Below are 18,893 nucleotides of genomic sequence, written 5' to 3' on the forward strand. Positions count from 1 at the left end.
CAATTGCAGCAGCCTGCAGGGCGCTTAGACACGCGGCACGGGGCAAACCTCAAACTGACATTAAAAAGCAGGGTGGTTTGATGGAAAACATGTTAGATTGGTAGTTTTCCAAGAGGTTTTGCTGTCACTCCCTTCTGGCAGCCAATTCAAACCAAAAATGACTCCTGCTGGCCTGGATTTCAGTCATTGGAGGGAGAAGCAGAAGAGCTGATGTCCTTCACCCCGAAGCACAGCAACCATCCAGGGGAACAAGGACAAATGTTCACCCCCTACAAATAAAACATGGGCAAATGTTGGAAAAACATCCTGCCTAGACTAACCTGCCTGACATAATGAATCGTTAAAACTAAACCACCTTCCAGTGCCCAAGAGCCATGAGACACTCCTTGGACATATGGGAGGAGGAGGGGACCTCTGGGACCAGCCTGTGGAGGGGGTGTCGAGGCCCAAATGGGACTGGGATAGTTAAGGGGCCTGAAGCACAGTCTTCTGCAATGCTGGATTTCTTGGTCCCTTCCCTCAGCGGCAGAGTTTAGCACCTGGCTCTGGAGATCCCCTGCAGCCCCATCAGGATGGCCAAATGCTGCTTCAACACGCACTGACTGGTGGTGACCAGCATAAACCACCCTCCTTGGGAACAGGGACATCAGCAGGGCCTTTACTGTAGGAGCAGGTGGTGGGGATGCACATTTAGCACCATTGACATGTCCATAAACCATTTGATGCACTAGGATAGACATGTTTGGAACCCAGACTGTAGACCAGCAGACCAACTTCTTGGTTTTTGTCTTGCTCCACGATGCTGGTAGAGAAAAGCATTGCCTGGAAAAGCCACTTCTGAGGACTTAGGTGGAAATGTGGCCTTTTGGCCACTGACACAGGAAGCTCTTCCCCCTTCTTACCCACTCACCAGCTTTGCAAGTACTTGGTCCTAAATCCCCAGAGGAACTGAGGTAGCAGGTGAGAGTTTAAGTCCTACAGTTCTAGTTCCTCTGCAGGTCTGTCACTGGGACGCATGTAAAAACTGTCTGTATCCCAACATCGTTATGCTTGGAGCCTTCCATCACACCCTGATGCCCTTACAGGACGTGCCTGACAAAACAACTCTCACAAAACATAAAGCAATGAACAAACCACAAGCACCACCTAGTCTCTTCTTTCTAGGTAGCCAAGATCCACAGACCTATTGATGCATACATGTGCTCGTGCCCTCTTCATCCTCTCCCTCAGTTGTCCCAAATATTTATATGAAGAGGAGGCACTGGGAAAGCCTTACCTGGGGTGGTCACCACGCTGGTAGCAAACACTTGGGGAGATGCAAATTTGTAGCTCAGCTCCCAGTCAGGCAAAGCAGAGCTGGAGAAACAGCTTGATTCTGCTCTGGAACTGGCTCCCTTTTATATATTTTTTTTTAACATGAAATATTTATTGGGTAAAAACACAGCCCACTTCCACCTGCCACCTTTCAAAATAGCGAGCCTTGCTCAGTTTTTGAATGAAAGAGTGTGGGTGCAGCCTTCAGGAGATGCTCCTTGGCTGAGCATCACTAACGTACAAAGGTGCCTCCCTAAAACAGCAATGCTGGACACTCTTGTCTGAGTTTCTCTGTCATTAGCAGGGACCCTATAGCCCGTGGCAGATTTTCATCTGTCCTCAAACCCCAATAAAGCACCTCAGAGACTCTGTAACAACCCTGAAGATATGTTGATTTTGTCTGAAAAACATCAATCTGGGTTAAAAGCCCTCCTGACCCACAGACAGGACTCAGGCTCCTGCAGAGCAAAGCTGCACCAGCTGATGGATGGGAGCACCCTGGCAAACCCAGCCGAGGAACGGAAAGGTTTGCTGCTGGGTTCGTTTCAACCCATTGCTGCAGTGGAACAAGCTCCAACAGTCAAAGGACTTTCTGCCAGTACAACTGCACCTAGATGAAGAATCTGCCAGTACAGTTATGTCAATCAGTTTTGGGGAAAGAGGAAAATTTCATTCTTCTGCCAGCAAAATTTTAAATGATAGATCAGGCCAAAACTTCTCTCATATTTACAGGGAAGTCCAGCGAAAATATCCTTTTTTTGACAGACTTACTTAAAGCATGTGGCATGGAGACTGAAAATGCTATCAACTATTTGACTGACAAGTGTCAGCAGCTGTTCATCCAATTTGTTTTATATTTCAGCAACTAACAGATTCTTTCCCCTCTGCTGTAATGCATGTCTCCTGGCCCATAGGCATCTTAGAAATTGCTTTTCTGCCTCTCAAGTGACCAAAACGTCAAAAATATTAGAAGACAATTTGTGTTCAGAAGCATAAACATGCATGCAGCAAAGCAAAGATGATTTTGTCAATGTTCAGGCTGTGTTCTTTTTTAAAAAGTCACAGCAAACCTAAGGCAAAAATTACTTCTCTAAGCTTTAAAACAAAAAGCTAAAGTAAACAACACGCCTGATAAATCAGCACAGGTTAAACCATCAACCACCAAGGGAAAAAGCAGTCGACTACTGGCCAACCAAAATACAGCTGAGCCATATTTCAACCTCTGCACTTCGTGTGTGAGGTTCACAACTCTGCACTACGGTCATCACCACCAATGTTTGTTCAAAAACCTGCTTCGTGCTGTCATCATTTGACAGAGCCACCGCCGCGTCAAACTCAGTCCAGCTTGGAGAGTCACTTAAACCATTCACAAAAAACAGCCTTCTTCATCACAGGTCTAGCAATGCTTTCAGAAACTCTTTGATTCTTGACTGCATATAATAAAAGTTACAATTATTGCAGTTGCCACCCATTCTGAACTTGCTGGACTAAAAAGCCTGCACGGTGCCTCCCTCCGGTGAGTTGTATTCGGTGGTATTTCCTTTATTCAAGCCATTTAGACTCTTGAGCTAAACCCGAAGTGATATTTTCCTCAGCCTTTCTAAAAGATACATATTCCATTTTGAGTTGTAAATCTGCATTTGTTGTAACTATGCAAAATATGGGAGGAAAAAAGTGCAGAGATTATATGCAATCTGCCAGCAGAGTTGTGTGCCATGAGGAAAATGCCTCACAGGTCAAAACAAAGAAAAACACTGAGCAACAAATTAGTTGCAGGCAGTAGCTAATATGGAGATCAAAAGATTAAAATCAACATGCAACGATGAAATCACTGGAATAATAGGAGCACTTAAGAAGATTAAGTCAATAACAGAGTCCAGTAGTACAAAAATAAGATTTTGATTATACTGTAAAATTGATATTGGGAGAGCAAAAGCAATTACAACCACGACATGCTTCGCTCTCCCTGCCTTAGACCACCTTGGCTCATTTCCTATGCAAGGAATACAGTTGTTGAAATAAACAGAAATGTTATGACTTGAGTGCTTGATTCAAAAACAAACCAGGTGGTCAGATCAGATTGGGGACTGACAGGATGGGGTCTGCACAAGGAGGACTTGTTGCAGATCCCGGAGGATATGACAGCTGCGGGGGAACAAAGGCCGCACCGGTTAGGACTGTTTTCGGCAGAGAGAACTCCACAAGCAGCTGATCTCCGGGGGATGTCCCAGGCTGGCGGCTGGAGGGGAGAAGCACACACTGGAAGGGAGGAAGAGAAAAATCACACAGAGTCTTCAAGAGAACATGGTGGTGAGCTCTGATAAGGGGGAAGGGTTTTTTTCTACCCAGCTAAACCAGCAAAGATTGCAGGTTTGGTTTTGGGATGTACATCAGAGGCAGAGCACACAGCAGCCTCCAAGCCCACGTTGACCCTCACATAAGGGACAGGAACACGTCTCATCACCATGCTCACCAGTGCTGGGGGTCACCCAGCAGCACAGCCCAGTGTGGACAGGAAGAACAACCTGCTGAAGGGCAGCTAATGCTCACCACGACAGGTCTACCCTTGGTCAACCCCGGTGGGTAAGCGAGAAGAGATGAACCAGTCCCTCCAATGCACACTGGCCATGGCTATAGGACACCAACCTCATCCAGCTGACAGCTCCTCCAGGGAGAAACGGTCACCCTGGTGGGGCCTCCTCACCCAAGAAGTTTCAGAGCCCTTGGCGGGTTCTGCAATGCTCAGCATTTCATGAGAAAGAGCCTAAGCTGCTCCCCAGAGCTGATTACCTGCCTGGGCTTTTCTCTAAATTGTTTTTTTTCAGCATCACTAACTTAAGCCCCACCCCCCACCCCAAAATCACAAGCCAGGCTCATAATTAAATCAAATAAATAAATTATCAGCTATTTTTACAGAATTTGTGGGTGTTCTTGAACATTCAGGGAATACTTGGGTCATGCATTGAAGTTTTTTCCTGCAATAGCAAGGTCTGGACTTTTCATTCAGGCTCTGATTTTTGAGTGGATTTTTAGCAGTTCTGGGGTAAAATTGGCACTTCTCTTATGCCCAAGTGGCACAGCAGCAGTTTTACCAGTCAGGCTGGGAGTCCTGCCAGGGTCTCTCCAACTTGGCCACCACCACCAGGGACAGGGATGCTGCAGCCTGGCTGGTCCCGTGTGGCCCAGAGGAAGGAGGTGACGTGCTGCCGTCCGCTGTCACTTCGGTACCTCGCAGCCCGTGGGGTCCTGCCCTGCAGCAGCTGAGGACACCTGTGACAACAGTTCAAACAAGAGCAAATACAAATCTCAAACAACGTAACATGTGGCATAGCCAGAAAATCTGGTCAACACCGAGTGGGGAGCAAGCTGCAAAAAGATCGTGGAAAGATTCCTACTCTATTTGATTTTTTTTCGTTGAAAAAGCAAGTAATTTTGAAAATGAGATGTTTTCCTGTCTCATTAAGGGGAGAATAATTCAAAACACGTGGGGTTTGTCCCACTTATTTTTTTTTGGCCAACCTTCTTTCAAGCAAAAAATGGAAGGAATAGGAACACAAAACTGAAGCGGGCTTCTACCCGTTTTCACTACTTTTTGCTCCTTTTTCTGAAACGTTTTCAGTAGGAAAGTGAGAACAAGGCCATCCCCCCATTATATTCATCTTCTCTACTTCCTCCCACCTTTTCTCCTAAATAGAAAATAAGGGGAAAAAAACCACAAAAACGGAAAAATTTAAAGGCTCCCACTCTTTCAAAACAAAAAAGTATAACATTTCAAAACATTAGGAAGGGACACCTTTCGGTTTCAGCATGCAGAAATGAAATGCAGCACCTCTCCATTACTGCGACGTGAAGAATGACTGTTTCCAATGATAAGGATGGAGGGCAGCACCTCACCCTTTCAACAATGTCTTGCTTGCCTTACTGGCCGGGTTGACTTCGGACTTGATGTGGATTCCACCGATTCCTCCACTGCCTCCGGGGCCAGACATGTCTCGCACCAGGCACTAGACTTCACCCAGGATGTCTCTCTCCACTCCTCACAGGCACGCAGTGTTTTTGGGGCATAAAGCCTGGCTGGGATCGAGCCATTAGTTACCATTCCTGTTGACAGGCAAACTAGAATAGGCTCTGGCTCACTTTCTCTGAGCTGCGGAAGGAGGAATGAGCCGAGAAAAGAGTTCATTCAATTGCTTCTGTTTGGCAGCTCTGCAGGACTCTCCGCATAGACAGAAAGAGATGTGGCAAGTAAGGAGTTGCCATTTTTAGAATTATATAAGCCAGTTTGATTGCCATCGAGGAACTCCGTGCAGCTCCTGCCACGGTGCCCTGCCAGGTGCTCTGCAGTGGGGCTAGATTTCAAACTGCTTTAGGAGCTGGTCAGATACCAGCTCTTTAAAATTAGACTCAGGTTAAAAACGTCAATGCTACCCCTGCCATCACTGACAACGTCAACCAGGGCAGTCCAGTGCAAAATCCCTTCCAAAATCCCACTAACCTCATTTGCTGCGGGACCCACGCCATGCTCCAAAACCTAGCTCCTCAGAAATGTTTCATGATGCAAAAAAAAACAACAAAAAAAATCTAAAAAATAAAATCTATTAAAAAATTTTCTACCTATGTATATGCAGTAATGTGTGCATGACTCAGTGAACGGGCTGAAACAGCAGCCTCTGCTGCAGCCAAGGTGGCCTCGCCGTGTATTGCCCCTGCCCCACACATAGCAGTGCTCACCGCTGGGTGACCCACAGCAGGGTCACCCTACCAGCCATTAAGGGCCTAAGGGCCCTACAGGACGAGAGGCACTGCCCGTGGGGGCTGAGGTCTTGGTACTGCTCCCGTTACACGAGGTACCATGGTATCAAAGGGGCAACGGGAAGCAGTCGAATGGATAACCACCCCCTCTTCACCCCAGCCCCAGACCTTGCTACCCTATGTCCACATTCATTGCTCATTAATTTGTCCAAAAAGTGTCTATCCCTGACTACTGCAAACCAAACTCTGGCTAAACACCCTGGGACCATCCCTGGGAAACACTCTGAGGGCATAAATTGCTGCTTCGAACCAAACCAGACCCAAACCCAGCACGGCGGGCCAGGCTCAGGCAGCACTGCAGCTCAGCCCGACCCTGGCCCTGGGCTTCGCCACTGCACCTTGCACCAGCCACAAAGCTACATCCAGAAGCTGCCCCCTCAACTCACAAAGGCAGCCTCGTCCTAAGTTCTTGGGCTGGTGGATTGCCCAGCTGTCCATCACCTTATGCTACTACAAAAGAAAAAAAAAGTATTAAAAAATACATCTAAAAAGCGAAGCAGCATAGAAATCAAAGCCACCATTTCAGAGAGATCGAAGCATAATGTTAATAACTTTCGGCAGCTTCCACTGTGGAGTTTAAGCAGCTGCCAAGTTAAATAACTAGGAGGATCCTAAGTTGTCTTCCAGTGGACCATAAATGTTCAGCGCCGACTGCCCCGACGGGCGCGGGGAGCCGGGCCGGGCCTGCGGGACCCTGCGCTCCCCGCCGGCCCCGGACCCACCCCGGAGCCCTCGCCCAGTGGGTCTGTTTGTCGGGGGGCGAAAGGGAGACCCCGGCCGGTTTTCGATGTCAGCGCCCGGGGAGCGTTTGCGTCCGGGGTTGCCGGCGTGTATGGGACCAAGTGATGAGAAGCCCGGAGCGAGCCTGGCGCGTTCCGCGCAAAGGGGTCGGGGCCGTTCCGGCACCGCCTTCGTTTTTTGGGAGAAGAGAGCGGCACAAAATTAACAGTAAGAGCGATCGCGTCTGCGTCGCGAGAGGCTTCGCAGCGTGCGCCTTCCAGGGAAAAATCCGCAAACCATTTCTCCCCTCCAAACGTCGGGGCGTGAAGGATTAAAACCCCACGGAAGAGGCAGAAAGCGGCAGAAAAAGACGGCACCCCGTAGCTCGCCCGACGTGCAGCCGCTACTGTCCCCCAAAGCTGGGCTGGGCCACCTCGACCCCCCTCAAACCCGCCAGCCCCGTTCAGAGCTCACGGCGCAGAGAGGGGTGAAGGCAGGGCGGTGGGGCTGGGGCAGCTGGCTCGAACTAAGTCATTTGTAATATGCTCGCCCGAACAGCAGAAGTCCAATCGATAGAGACAGCCTCCAGCTGTGCCTAAACCTGCGATTTCAATTAAAATACTGAGCTCCGATGTCCGGCTCTTAGCTGGGATCCAAAGCACTGATGCACAAGGCGTGCGGTACCCCGGCTGCTTGCCGGCCGGGAGGCAGCGGCACAGCCCGGGTCGGTACCCGGCCTCAGGCTCCGAGCGTCTTCTCCGGGCCGCGGGAAGGAGGCGGCCCCGGGGCTGCTCTACTGGGTCCCCACCGCCGCTCCTCGCCCCCGGGAGCCCCGAGGCCTGCGGGACCCGCTGTCCCAAGCAGGGCAACGGGTGCGGCGTGGCGGAGCCGTCCGCTCGGCCAGGGAAGGAGAGACCCGGGCCAGCAAACATCCCGGCAAGGACGAGGGCGGCGCGGGGAAGCTGGCAGCGAGCTCCCGGCCCCGGCTCCGCAGCCCTCTTTTATCCTGCCCGAAATCATCTCGTTTACAGAAAATATTTGTTTGCACTATTAGTTGGTACTGGAGTTAATTACTCAACGTGTGAGCGGGGAGTAATATGGATAAAAGCAGCCCCAGTGTTTATTGTGTGGGTGAGCTGTTGAGCGGTGCTTGAATAAACTGCAATTAGGGTTAGATAGAGATTAATTAACATGTGAGTGGCAAGGTGTAAAATAGTTCCCAACCCTCCACTCAGTATAATCTGCAGGCGAGGAAAAGAAGTTTGTGGAGGCTAATTAAATACTTTGCTAAAGCCGGCGAGCCCCGGGAGCGAGCGGAGCGCAGCCGCCGCCTGCCCGCTGCCCGGCGGAGGTGCGGGCTGGGCGGGCAGCTCTGCGTGGCTCCCCGGGGCTCAGCCAGGCTCTCCCGCAGCCCATCCACCGGACGAGGCTTGTGCCGGTGCCTGTAGCTCCCCGCAGTCCCGTCCCACCCTCTCCCGCAAAAAGCGGGGCGGTTTCCTCCCTCTCTTGCACGGTGACCCACTATAGCCAGGCGGGGAGGATGGAGCGGGCAGGGCAGGGCTGGGAAACGCCAACACCTGCTGCTTCAGGCGGGGACTTCCCCCACCCCCCAAGCCGAGGCGGGGTGTCCCCCGGCCCGGAGCGCAGCCCCGGGGCAGGGCGCTCCCCGCCGCCCGCCGGGAGCCCCGGGGGAAGTCGCCGCTTTCAAAGTTTGTTTCTGGAGCGTGTTGTGGTTTGCAGGTGAAAAAGCCTGTCTGCAAACAGCCGGCAGCGAGCTGCCCCGGCGGGGAGAGGAGGCGCGGCTTTGTCAGCGCCGCACAAAACCCCCGAATTCCTCCAAACTTTCTTAGGCATGCTAGGGAAGCGGAAAAAAAAAATAGGGGCCTTTTCATTGCTTGCTTTACCTCTGGCCAGGCTCAATCTAAACCCTTCGCTCTCCCCCCTCCTCCCCCGGATAATCCTCCCCTTTATTTTAGAAACACACAAAACCAGGTTCCACGCAGCGCTATAGTGGCTACAAGTGAAAGAGAATTGAGCGCCCTGAATCGCTGGGGGAAAATTGGTTGGGCTGAATAGCCCCGGCGAGGGACGGGGCGGCTAATCAGGGCCGGGGAGGTGCTGCCTCTGCAGCCGGGCCCCCCTAAAACAGGTGGACACGGGGCTCTCTCAATTACCGCGTCCTTGCATCTGAGGTTTCTGCAAATCCTCCCCTCCCGCATCAAGTCGTTTTAATTAGGGAGAGGAAGGGAAGAAACCCCGGCATCCAGGCGCTATAATGTTGCATCGCCTTTTTTTTTTTTTTTTTTTGGGGGGGGGGGGGGGGCGGGGAGAGGGCACGACCAGGGCTAGAAGGGAAAGGAAGAGTCACCCGGCTGTCTCCCGGGGAAGCGGGTACCTTTCGGGGGTGACAATTCGCAAGACTCCCGTTCGCAGCACACTGGTCCTTTTTTTTTTTTTTTCCCTAAAGCAGCGAAAACCCAGCCCTGGACCCGACTCTCTCCCCGTTTATTTAAGGCTAATCACCAGCTACCCTGAAAGGGGAGGGGGGTGGAATTAAACTAAGTTTAATTAACATTAATACACTGTCCTAATTAATGGGTTGGCTATTAATTTATACATGCTGGGGAGGCTCGCAGATAAGTGACAATTTATTAATTATCTTCCAGCTCGGTTGCAACGGAGCTGATTGCAGATGGGTTGCCAAAATAACCCGAGCATGGTTGCGTGGTAGTTGTTTTAGGAAAAAAAAAATATCATTCTCCCCTTCTTAAAAAAAAAAAAAAAAAGAAGAAGAAAGAAAAAAAATCCTCACGCTCACTCGGAGTGGCTCTTCTAACCCCAGCGAGAACTGGAGCACTCTTTTCCACCCAACTTGTGAATCGCACTTGCCTTCTAATTTGCCACATGCAAAACGATTCCTCTGCTTTGCAAGTTGCTTTTTAAGAAGGGAGAGAGAGAGGAAAAAACCCAGCTCGCACACGAGCGATTTGTGCGTCTTAAACTGGAAGGAAATTGTGCGTGGAGGGGGGGGGGGCTTCTCTTCCTCTCGCTGCCCCAACCCACCGCGCTCCAGCCCGGCGCCTCGGCTCGGGGAAGATCCATGGTGGCATCCCCATGTCATTCTGCTCGAAGTGACTTCATGTGATGTCAGCTTTAAATGTATGAGACCGTGATCTGACGCTCAGGAAGATGTTTGCTATCAAAATGTGACTGTGGCCACACCGAGCTGCTTGGATGCGTCTCGCCGGCGCTGAGCAAAGGTAAGGGGTCCCAAGCCGAGCCCCGCCGCCCCTCGCCGTGCCCCCCGCCCCTGCCCCACATTTCCCGCACCGCGGCCATCGGTGGGGCTGGGCTGGGTGGCATTGGGCTGGGGGAGGTTTTTCTTTTTCTTTTTTTCTTTAAGACTAACAAGGTCTAGCTTGCATGTTACTTTAGCGTGTTCCGCTTAATGAGCAGTAATCTGGTACCCTACGTGCCATTGTTCTTGGATATGTTCATTTGAATGTAAATAGGGGGGGGGTGCCCGGGGCGGGGGGGGAGAGAACAAGGTGCTTATTAAATTGATTTGTCTCCTGGCTTTTCTGGAATGCAGAACCGAGAGCGGGAGCGAGTCGCTGCTCACACCAAGTTCCCGCACGGCGGAGCGACATGGCGAGCTCAGGGTCGCTAGAGACGGTCATGCCTTCCTCCTGCCCCCGGCACGACGGCAGGGCCGCCGCCGCTAACCCCTCCAAGACCCTGGCCTTCTCCATCGAGCGGATCATGGCCAAGACGTCGGAGCCCAAGCCAGCCTTCGAGCAGAGGCACGGCGGGCCGGAGCCGGACCCGGGCAAGAAGCCGCTGAGCCTCTGCTCGCCCCTGCCCTGCGTGATCCCCATCCCGCCGCTGGGCTACGAGGTGCCCTCCAAGACTCTGCTCAACTACTCGGAGCTGTGGAAGAGCAGCCTGCGGGGCGGCGCGGGGCTCTGCAAAGCCAACTGCGGCGTCTGCTGCAAGGCAGAGCTCGCCCTGGGCCAGCCCAGCGGCCGGCTCATCAAGCCGCAGGTCATCCACCAAGCAGGGGCCGTACCGGCCGCCCCCCGCTCCCTCTACTACTTCAACTACCTGGACGCCGCGTACCACCCGGCCGACATCCTGCACGGACAGCTCTTCCCCGCCGGCCTGCTGGGCGCCCCGCCGCCGGGGGGGCTCTCGGCCCACCAGAAGCTTTTCCTGCTGGAGAACGCCAAACTGGCGGGGCTGGCGGCCGAGAAGCTGCCGCCGCCACCGCCCTTCGCCCACAAGGAACGGCTGCCGGGACACCTGGACCAGGTGATGAAGGAGGCGGCGGCGGCGGAGCGCGGCGGCCCCCCCAAGGGCCACACCAAGCTGGGGGGCGGCGGCGGCGGGGCGGCGGAGGGCAAGCCCAAAAACTTCACCTGCGAGGTCTGCGGCAAGGTAAGGGGGGCGCCGGCATGGTGGGGGACGGTGGGGGGCGGCCGGCGGCCCCGCCGTGCTTGACCTTGCCTTCCCGGCGCTTCCCCGCAGGTGTTCAACGCGCACTACAACCTCACCCGCCACATGCCGGTGCACACGGGGGCCAGGCCGTTCGTGTGCAAGGTCTGCGGGAAGGGCTTCCGCCAGGCCAGCACCCTGTGCCGGCACAAAATCATCCACACCCAGGTAGGTGGGGGGCAGGCGGGGTGCGGGAGGCGGCGGTTCCCCACCTGCTCTCCCCACAGTCCCCCTGACGGGCCTCTTGCCCCCGGTACAGGAGAAACCCCACAAGTGCAACCAGTGCGGGAAGGCGTTCAACAGGAGCTCCACGCTCAACACCCACATCCGCATCCACGCCGGCTACAAGCCCTTCGTTTGCGAGTTCTGCGGCAAGGGCTTCCACCAGAAAGGTGAGCCGGGCCGAGGGCCCCCGTGGGGCCCTCGCCCATCATTAGCGCGGATTAAACGCGGCGAGCCCTGCCCGGCTAGGGGAGAGAGGGGTGCGGGCAGAGCCGCCACCGCCGCTCCCAATTACTTTCCCTCTAAGCCGGGCCGCATCGCCGGGGACTGCTGACGGTTCTCCCTAAATGCTTTTTAAATGAGAGGTGCCGGGCCTTGGTCCTAATCCAGAGCCCTCCATTTGCCGCGGGTCACCGGGCTGACCCTGCCTCTCATTTGTGCCGTGCCAGTTGCGCGCTGCTCCGCGGTGACACGGACCAAGTTTGACAAGTGGGAAGGGGGCGCAGGGGGCGATACACTTCCTAAAGCCCCCTCCCGTCCCGCCCTACCTTACCTGTGCGCCGTGCAGCCCGGGCACCCTCGGGTAACCCCCTTTTCCATCTTTTTCCTCTGTCACAGGCAACTACAAGAACCACAAGCTGACCCACAGCGGAGAGAAGCAGTACAAGTGCACCATTTGCAACAAAGCTTTCCACCAGATCTATAACTTGACTTTCCACATGCATACTCACAACGACAAGAAGCCCTTTACGTGTGTCACTTGCGGGAAAGGATTTTGCAGAAACTTTGATTTAAAGAAGCACGTCCGAAAGTTGCACGACAGCGTCTCCAGCGCGCCACCGCCGCCGCGGGACCCTGGGCGCAGCGGGCAGAGCTAAGGGCCCGGCGCACCTCCCCACTCGGACCTGCTCCACCAGGCCAGCACTACTTATCCAAGCCAGCGTTTGGTTCTCTTGTCTTTTCCCCAGCGAGCTCAGCCGCCGGTAGGAAGCGATCCCGAGCCGCAGTTGTATATAAGAGGAATCTTATTTAACGGCGCGTTGCACCGCCGGAGCGGGCCAGGAAGGGCCGGGCTGGCCGCCCCCCACCCGGCGCCAGGACAGCGCTCTTTATACGTGTCTGTAAATCTCCATTTTAAATGTACGCTCGAATAAGTGAGGAATATATATATCTCTATATATCTATCATGGGACAATAAACCGGCTCTTCGCAGGTGTCTCATTTCCCACCTCGGCCCCGGTCCGAGCGGGGAGCGGGCTCAACGGCGATAACCCCCGTGTAAACGCGGCTTGCGGGAGCTTTGGGAGCAGGGCCCTGTCGCTCCGGGGCCCAACGAGGGCCGCGGGCCCTAGAGGAAACAGAACGAGGGCGGGAGGGAACCGGGCGGCTTTAGAAGGCTGCTGCTCCCCGGGAAAGGGGCAGCGCCGGTGTGGGACCCGCCGGCCCCGGCCGCAGCGCGATGGGCAGCTCGGAGTTTCCCAGCGCCGCTCTCCGGGGTCGGTTCATTACCGCATGTTTAAGCCGCTCCTGAATGACTATCTTTCCCTGCATGCAGATGAAATGATCTCACGCTTGCTTTCCAAGTAATGACCCAAATTAAGAGAGAAAACACAGACCCTTCAAACCGCATTACATTAATCTAATCACTCCCAGCAGGCCTCAGAAACTCTTTTTGATCAGAATATGGATAATCAAGCACTTGGATTACACTAAATATTCCCTTCTCATCTCCCCCCGTCCCTCACTTCTAATATGCAAGTGTCTATTCCGGCCACGTCGTTAGGAACAATATTATTCTAGCGGAGAGAGGAGATTGAGCCGACCGTGGCTGTGCGTGCTGCTCGGGCCGGGCTTGCCAATGAAGAGGGGAACGAGAGAGACACCAAAATGCCTGGGGACGACGTAATGGGGAGTTCACCTTTCTCCGCTTAATTGAGTGGTTAAATGGTGGGAGGCGAGGACGAGCACAGATCGGCGCCGAGCGCAGGAACGGGAGGCGACCCCGCGCTCCGGCTTTCTGGATTCATTATTCGGCTACACTGCTCCGCGCTCCCCGCGGAGCGGGCTGGGGCCGGGGGTCTGAAAAGCCCCGTGCTCCCGCTGGAGGGACGGGGGCGATTTCGGAGTTTCTCGCGGTTTGCATTTTTAAGCGCCAGAAATAGCGGTTTGACGGTTTGGGTCAGGTGAGGAGCGGGAAAGGATGCCCATTGATCCTGGCAGCGAGGAAAGATAGTGCCGGAATTTGTTAAAGGATTTTCGGGAGACATTTAGGTTAAAAGGAAATTTAAAAGGAAGGAAAAAAAAAAAAAAAGCAGTACTCGTCGCCCTCAATCACCGCTCTGGAAAACTTTGGATGAGGGAAACCGAACCCCAAGCGAAGGGGCTGTAGCTCAACCCCTTGCAGGTGGGTCGCGGATGTAATCCGCCAGCCGAGCCCGGCTCTCCCGCCGCCGCGACAGACGGGGCAGGACAGCCCACGGGCCGGGGGCAGCAGAAAGGGCCCCCCCTCTCCGGGAGGGCACTGTGCGGAGGGAGGCCACGGCAGGACGAGGTCCCGGAGGAGGGAAGCGGAGCGGGGCGTGCGCAGCCCGAGGAGCCGGTCCCGCTGCCAGGTCCGGGGGAAGCGGCGCTTCCTCCGCACCTCGGGCGCTGGGAAGAGGTCTGGGCTGCCAACCGGGTGCCGAAAGCGGGAGCCAGGTGCGGCTGCGGGCTCCACAGACAGCGAGCAGGCTGCTTCCCCAACCCGCTCGATGAGCGAGAGCAGTGCGAAACCCGCTCGCGGGAAGGAAATTAAGGAAGCGCGTTCTTCTCGCACTTTTATAAAAAGCGACGTTGTTTACAGAGCCGGCGTGGGGGGGCAGCATCCTCGTCACGGCTGAGGGCATCCTGACGGGCCGCTGGATGGGTTTGGTCACCTCGCCCCTCCCGGGGGGCAGCGGGCAACCCTTCCCGGGCCGGGTGTCACTTCGGCTGCCTCCCGACCTCGGGCGCACTGAGAAGGGGCCACCGCAACGCGCTCACCACGGGCCGGCCCCGGGCCCCCCCCCTCGGGATCTCACCCGGATCCCGGCACACACAAGCCGCAGATCGCGGGGGAGGGGCGGCTCTGTCAGACACACACACGCCAGAGACTCCAATTATCTTTTCCCTCACAAGATGTTTCTGCTGTCCACGACTGCTCACACTTCGGCACTCTTGCCAGCAAGCCTCAATAACAACACAAAACCCGCACAAAAACCCCTCTCCCGGCGCCGCAGCCGCGCACACAACAGATTGAGCGGTGCCGGTGCCTCGGGGGGAGGGTTAGAGGTGCCTCCGTGCAGAGAGAGACGTGCCAGCGCCGCCGGGCTTTCCTCCTGGGCCCGCCCGGCCCGACCCGCCGCCTCCTCGGGACCAGGAGCACCCAGGTGCATCCCGCCGGGCACCGGGAAGCGAACAACCTAAAGGCAGCTGCGTTGCCCTTTTCCCTGCACTCCGCTCTCCAAACGTCTGAGCAACCAGTTTGCTGCTAGAAACATGTTAATTGCCAACGGAGCTCATTAAGGCATGCACATGCAAAACACAGCGAGGGAGATTAAATGGACAAAAGCGCAATAATGAACTGTCAACAATCGGACCCATCTACACGACCAGGAGCACTCAAGAATGAGGCATTTAGAGGCAACAAAGGATTGTCTGGGACAGGAAGAAAGGACGACCTAGACTTTTGTTTAGTCAACACAATTGATTACAAATGAGAGATTAACAGGATAGCTTCAGAGTTTTTTTGAAGGAGGCAGAAGAGAAAAGTCCAATTAAGTGCACCGAATGTTAACTACATTGATTTCCACGACCAGTCCTAGAGAAATTCTCATTAAACCATCCCTGGCGATCCCTTTTGGAAAGTAATTTGTCTCCCTGATGGAGCAGAGAAAGGGAGCCGTGTAAAGAGAAAGAAGCGCTAGTTCTTGGCACAATGAGCTTAGGAGACACACTGGAAAGAGCCAAAGGGGGGAGTTAATGAGCATCTGACAAGCCGCTTGGACCCGGGCCTGGAGAGCAGCGATGAAAAGATGGAATTGGCCAACAACTATTCTTTATATCAAACATAAAAAGGCCAATCTGAAACAGGGCTGCTCAAAGCTGGTGGGGAAGAAAAGAAAGGCCCCCACTGGGGGGTGGAGTGGAGGCCTCAACTGCCCCATTGGGACGGAGGAAAAAAAAAAAAAGTGCTGGCATATCCCTCTCCCGATCGAGCGGGGCTCCGGACCTCGGCACCACCCCCGAGCCGGGCACGTCCGAGGGGGCCCGACGGCCCCGCAGAGATAGATCACCCAGCAGCCCAAATCGCAGCGGCCCAGGCTCTCCCCGAGGCAGTGCACCCTGAAACCCGCCTTCCTCCTCCCCGGGTCTGCATGTGCCCACCTGCTCCGAGCCCTCCCGCTGCGGCCTCCCCAGGGGACCGGGCACCGCGGAGCGCAGCGCAAGGCAACGCGCCTCCTCTCCCCTCGTGTAGACATGGCTCGCTCCGGGGCTCTTAAATCAGATTAGAGCTCGTTAATAACAATTTTGGCTTAAGTATATGTTGACTTAGGTTTAGGAATGGCTTAGCACTTTCGCTTAAGTCAACACTACGGCTAAATTGACACACGCCTAACCCAACCCGCCGGTCCCCGCGGACGCCCAGGTGCCCGCAGGACTTGTCCTTCTCTCGCTTTAAGCCGTTTTACGGAACTATTTGCATTATTTTTAAGCGAGCCCACCGGGCCTCGAACGTGCCAGCTCGCCCCCGCGTGTTGCCCACGAGGTGGCTTCGTGGGCCTCACCACCTCCCAGGGTGGGGACATGGCTATTCTTCCTTTCTCAGAGTCCAGCGCCAGCAGCCCTTCCCCAGCCCCCGACGACGCAGCCCGTGCCCACTCCCTAATACCTCCCCACCTGTCTCCTCAAGCCCCCTCTACCAATACAAATTTGGAAGCCTCGGAAGCCGGGGCTGCGCTGCCACCCGCGCCCGAGCTCCGCAGAGAGAGGAAGGGGCCGGAGACAGCTGCACCCGCAGCCCAGGGGAAGGCAGCCCGGCAGAGACATCGCCCTTCGGCCAACACCGACAGCGGCCACGGCGAGAGCTACGGGCTCCCCGCCCGCCTTTGACCCCGGAAACAGCCGCATGCGGACGGACCAGCGAAGGGGCAGGTAGAGCCCGGGGCTCTGCAGGCAGAGAGGACGAGAGGCCCCCGGGCTGGGAGCGGGGCTGCTTGGTGACACGCTCACCCCATGCCCTTCCTCTCTCAAGGGCTCCTGCAGGTAAATCTCACACCATGGCCAGTTTTGCCCCAAACCATCCGCCTTTCTACACCTGCACCTCTTGCCGCCACCCTCGCCTCCGCCTGAACCAGCAGCCCTGCCACTCTCCAGGGCAGCCCCGGTGTTCCAGCACCCAACACCATCGCCAGGAGGCTTTGGTAAAGACATATAAAGAGGGGAAAGTCTCTCCACTTACCATCTCGCCTCTACCGTCCTCCCTAATTCTCCAGCCGACCCTTCTCCACCTTTGAATCCCACTCCTGGTTTACTCTCACCACTAACTCTGCCTAGGCAAAACCCGCGGGCTCACGTTATTCGTATTTCTGTAATTTATCTCTTGCAATTGTTTAATTGATGGAATCACAGAAAGGTGAGCTCAACACGTGCCCTCAATTTAGAAAGAAAAAGAAGTGGGGGGAGCATTTAGACTTCCGTGCTTTCTGTTTAGGAATAGGCTACCTTTCGCTGTCAGGTGGACTGTGGGGATCCCCTCTGCTTCCTCCCGCCCCTCGGCTGCGCTGCGGGTGCCGAAAGTCACCAGTGCTCTTAAAATCCGTAAAGATCTGCTTTAAAGTGACTCTGGTAAGAGCGCGTTTAGTCACGGAAAATCCTTGTTGTCCCTAGTGGGGATGGGGAAAAAATGCTGTCAAACAAGGAGCGCAGAAAGAGGGTCTGGTCCCAGAGTTTATAAACCCGAAACAACACCAAACTTGACTCTTCCAATGGATATTGCATCTTTGCCGTTTTCTGCCTTTGCAAAAGAGGCAGGCTGATGAGTAACTTTAAACGCGATCTGGTCCGGAGGCGGGAGAACTTCCATCTGATGGGGCAGGGACTGGGCACCTCCCCGGACCCGTAGCGCCGCAATTCGCTTCTCCCGGCCCCTCGCCGAGCCTTTCGGGGCACCTCCGATCCCCTGCGGACCACCCAGCCCGCGGGCGACACAAACAAACGGAGGCCCAGCAGGTTCGGGGGGCTCTGCGGCGCTGCCCCGGCAGCACGGAGCGGGCGGCCACAGCCCCGGCGGGGACGACAAAACCCTCGCCCAAATCCAACGGCGCCGGGCGCTTTAAACCACCTGAAAGCCAAATATCTGCCCAAATCAGCGCCGCTGCTTCGGTACAACGGGAATGTTTGTCTTTAGAAGGGCGCAGGCGTTTTAAATCTCACAGAGAGCATCTGAGAGGTCCTGCAATCGCGTTCCCAAAGTCCCGCTAACTGTCTGGTACTCCTTCTACTGTCGATCTCACTGCTGCCAGTTGCCAAGATATTTCACATAAATAGAAGCTTTCTGATTTATAATCAGCCTCTTCCTTCTGATTCATTATGTTAATGAATTGAGATATTACCAACATTGGATTATCGCATCACTGAATGAATCCAGCAAAAGAAAGCTGATTATAGACGAAAAAGCCAAGCGCACCCGGAAACTTAATAAAAGAAACGACCGAGGAATAGTGTAAAGCGGCTGCAGTTGTTTAAGCTCACTCTGAACACCGTTCCCAGTTAACGAGGGGATGCGACAGTTTCGTTCACATACACAAACCTTTTCCCTCGTGGATTTACGTATAAGTTTTCCACCGTTACGGTTGTTATCACGAACGTTTCCAAGGAATCAAACCCGCTGCCCTGAGCCTCCCTGGCAATCTCGGCGCCGCGAAGTGATGGAGGACACACACAACGCGCTGCTTCGCTCCCTCAGCGCTCCGTGACCGCCCGCCGCCCGCCTGTGCTCCCAACTCGGACCTTCCCCGCGTCCAGAACTATCCCATTTCACACTGGCACAGAAATGCCCTTTATTACTTTTTCTCCCTTCCATCCAGCCGCTTGGCTTGGGCTTTGCTCAGCTGGGAGCGTCCCATCCCCCGGCAGACCCCGCAAAGTCCCGGAGCGCCGGCGAGCGCAGCTGCCGGGAGAGCGCGCAGGTTAGATCGCGCTTAACAAAGCTGCAGGCGTGTGGTTCACTTAAACAAATCATTCTCCGGAAGCTTTTATTGAGCAACAGTTAGAGCACCGTGAATGAAGCTATTGGGATCACATACAGACTA

At 54.9% G+C, this 18,893-nt stretch overlaps 1 protein-coding gene across 1 annotated transcript; it reads left to right on the forward strand.

Annotated features, from left to right (window-relative positions):
* The first annotated feature begins 10,494 nt into the window (after positions 1–10,494).
* FEZF2 (FEZ family zinc finger 2) lies at positions 10,495–12,440 on the forward strand. The gene is made up of 4 exons (XM_065642842.1): positions 10,495–11,283; positions 11,374–11,508; positions 11,600–11,732; positions 12,181–12,440. Exons 1-4 carry the CDS (start codon positions 10,495–10,497, stop codon positions 12,438–12,440), a joined length of 1,317 nt encoding a protein of 438 aa, XP_065498914.1.
* Positions 12,441–18,893: the final 6,453 nt, after the last annotated feature.

Source organism: Caloenas nicobarica, chromosome 11, assembly GCF_036013445.1.
Source record: "Caloenas nicobarica isolate bCalNic1 chromosome 11, bCalNic1.hap1, whole genome shotgun sequence".
In the NCBI taxonomy this organism is placed as follows: domain Eukaryota; kingdom Metazoa; phylum Chordata; class Aves; order Columbiformes; family Columbidae; genus Caloenas; species Caloenas nicobarica.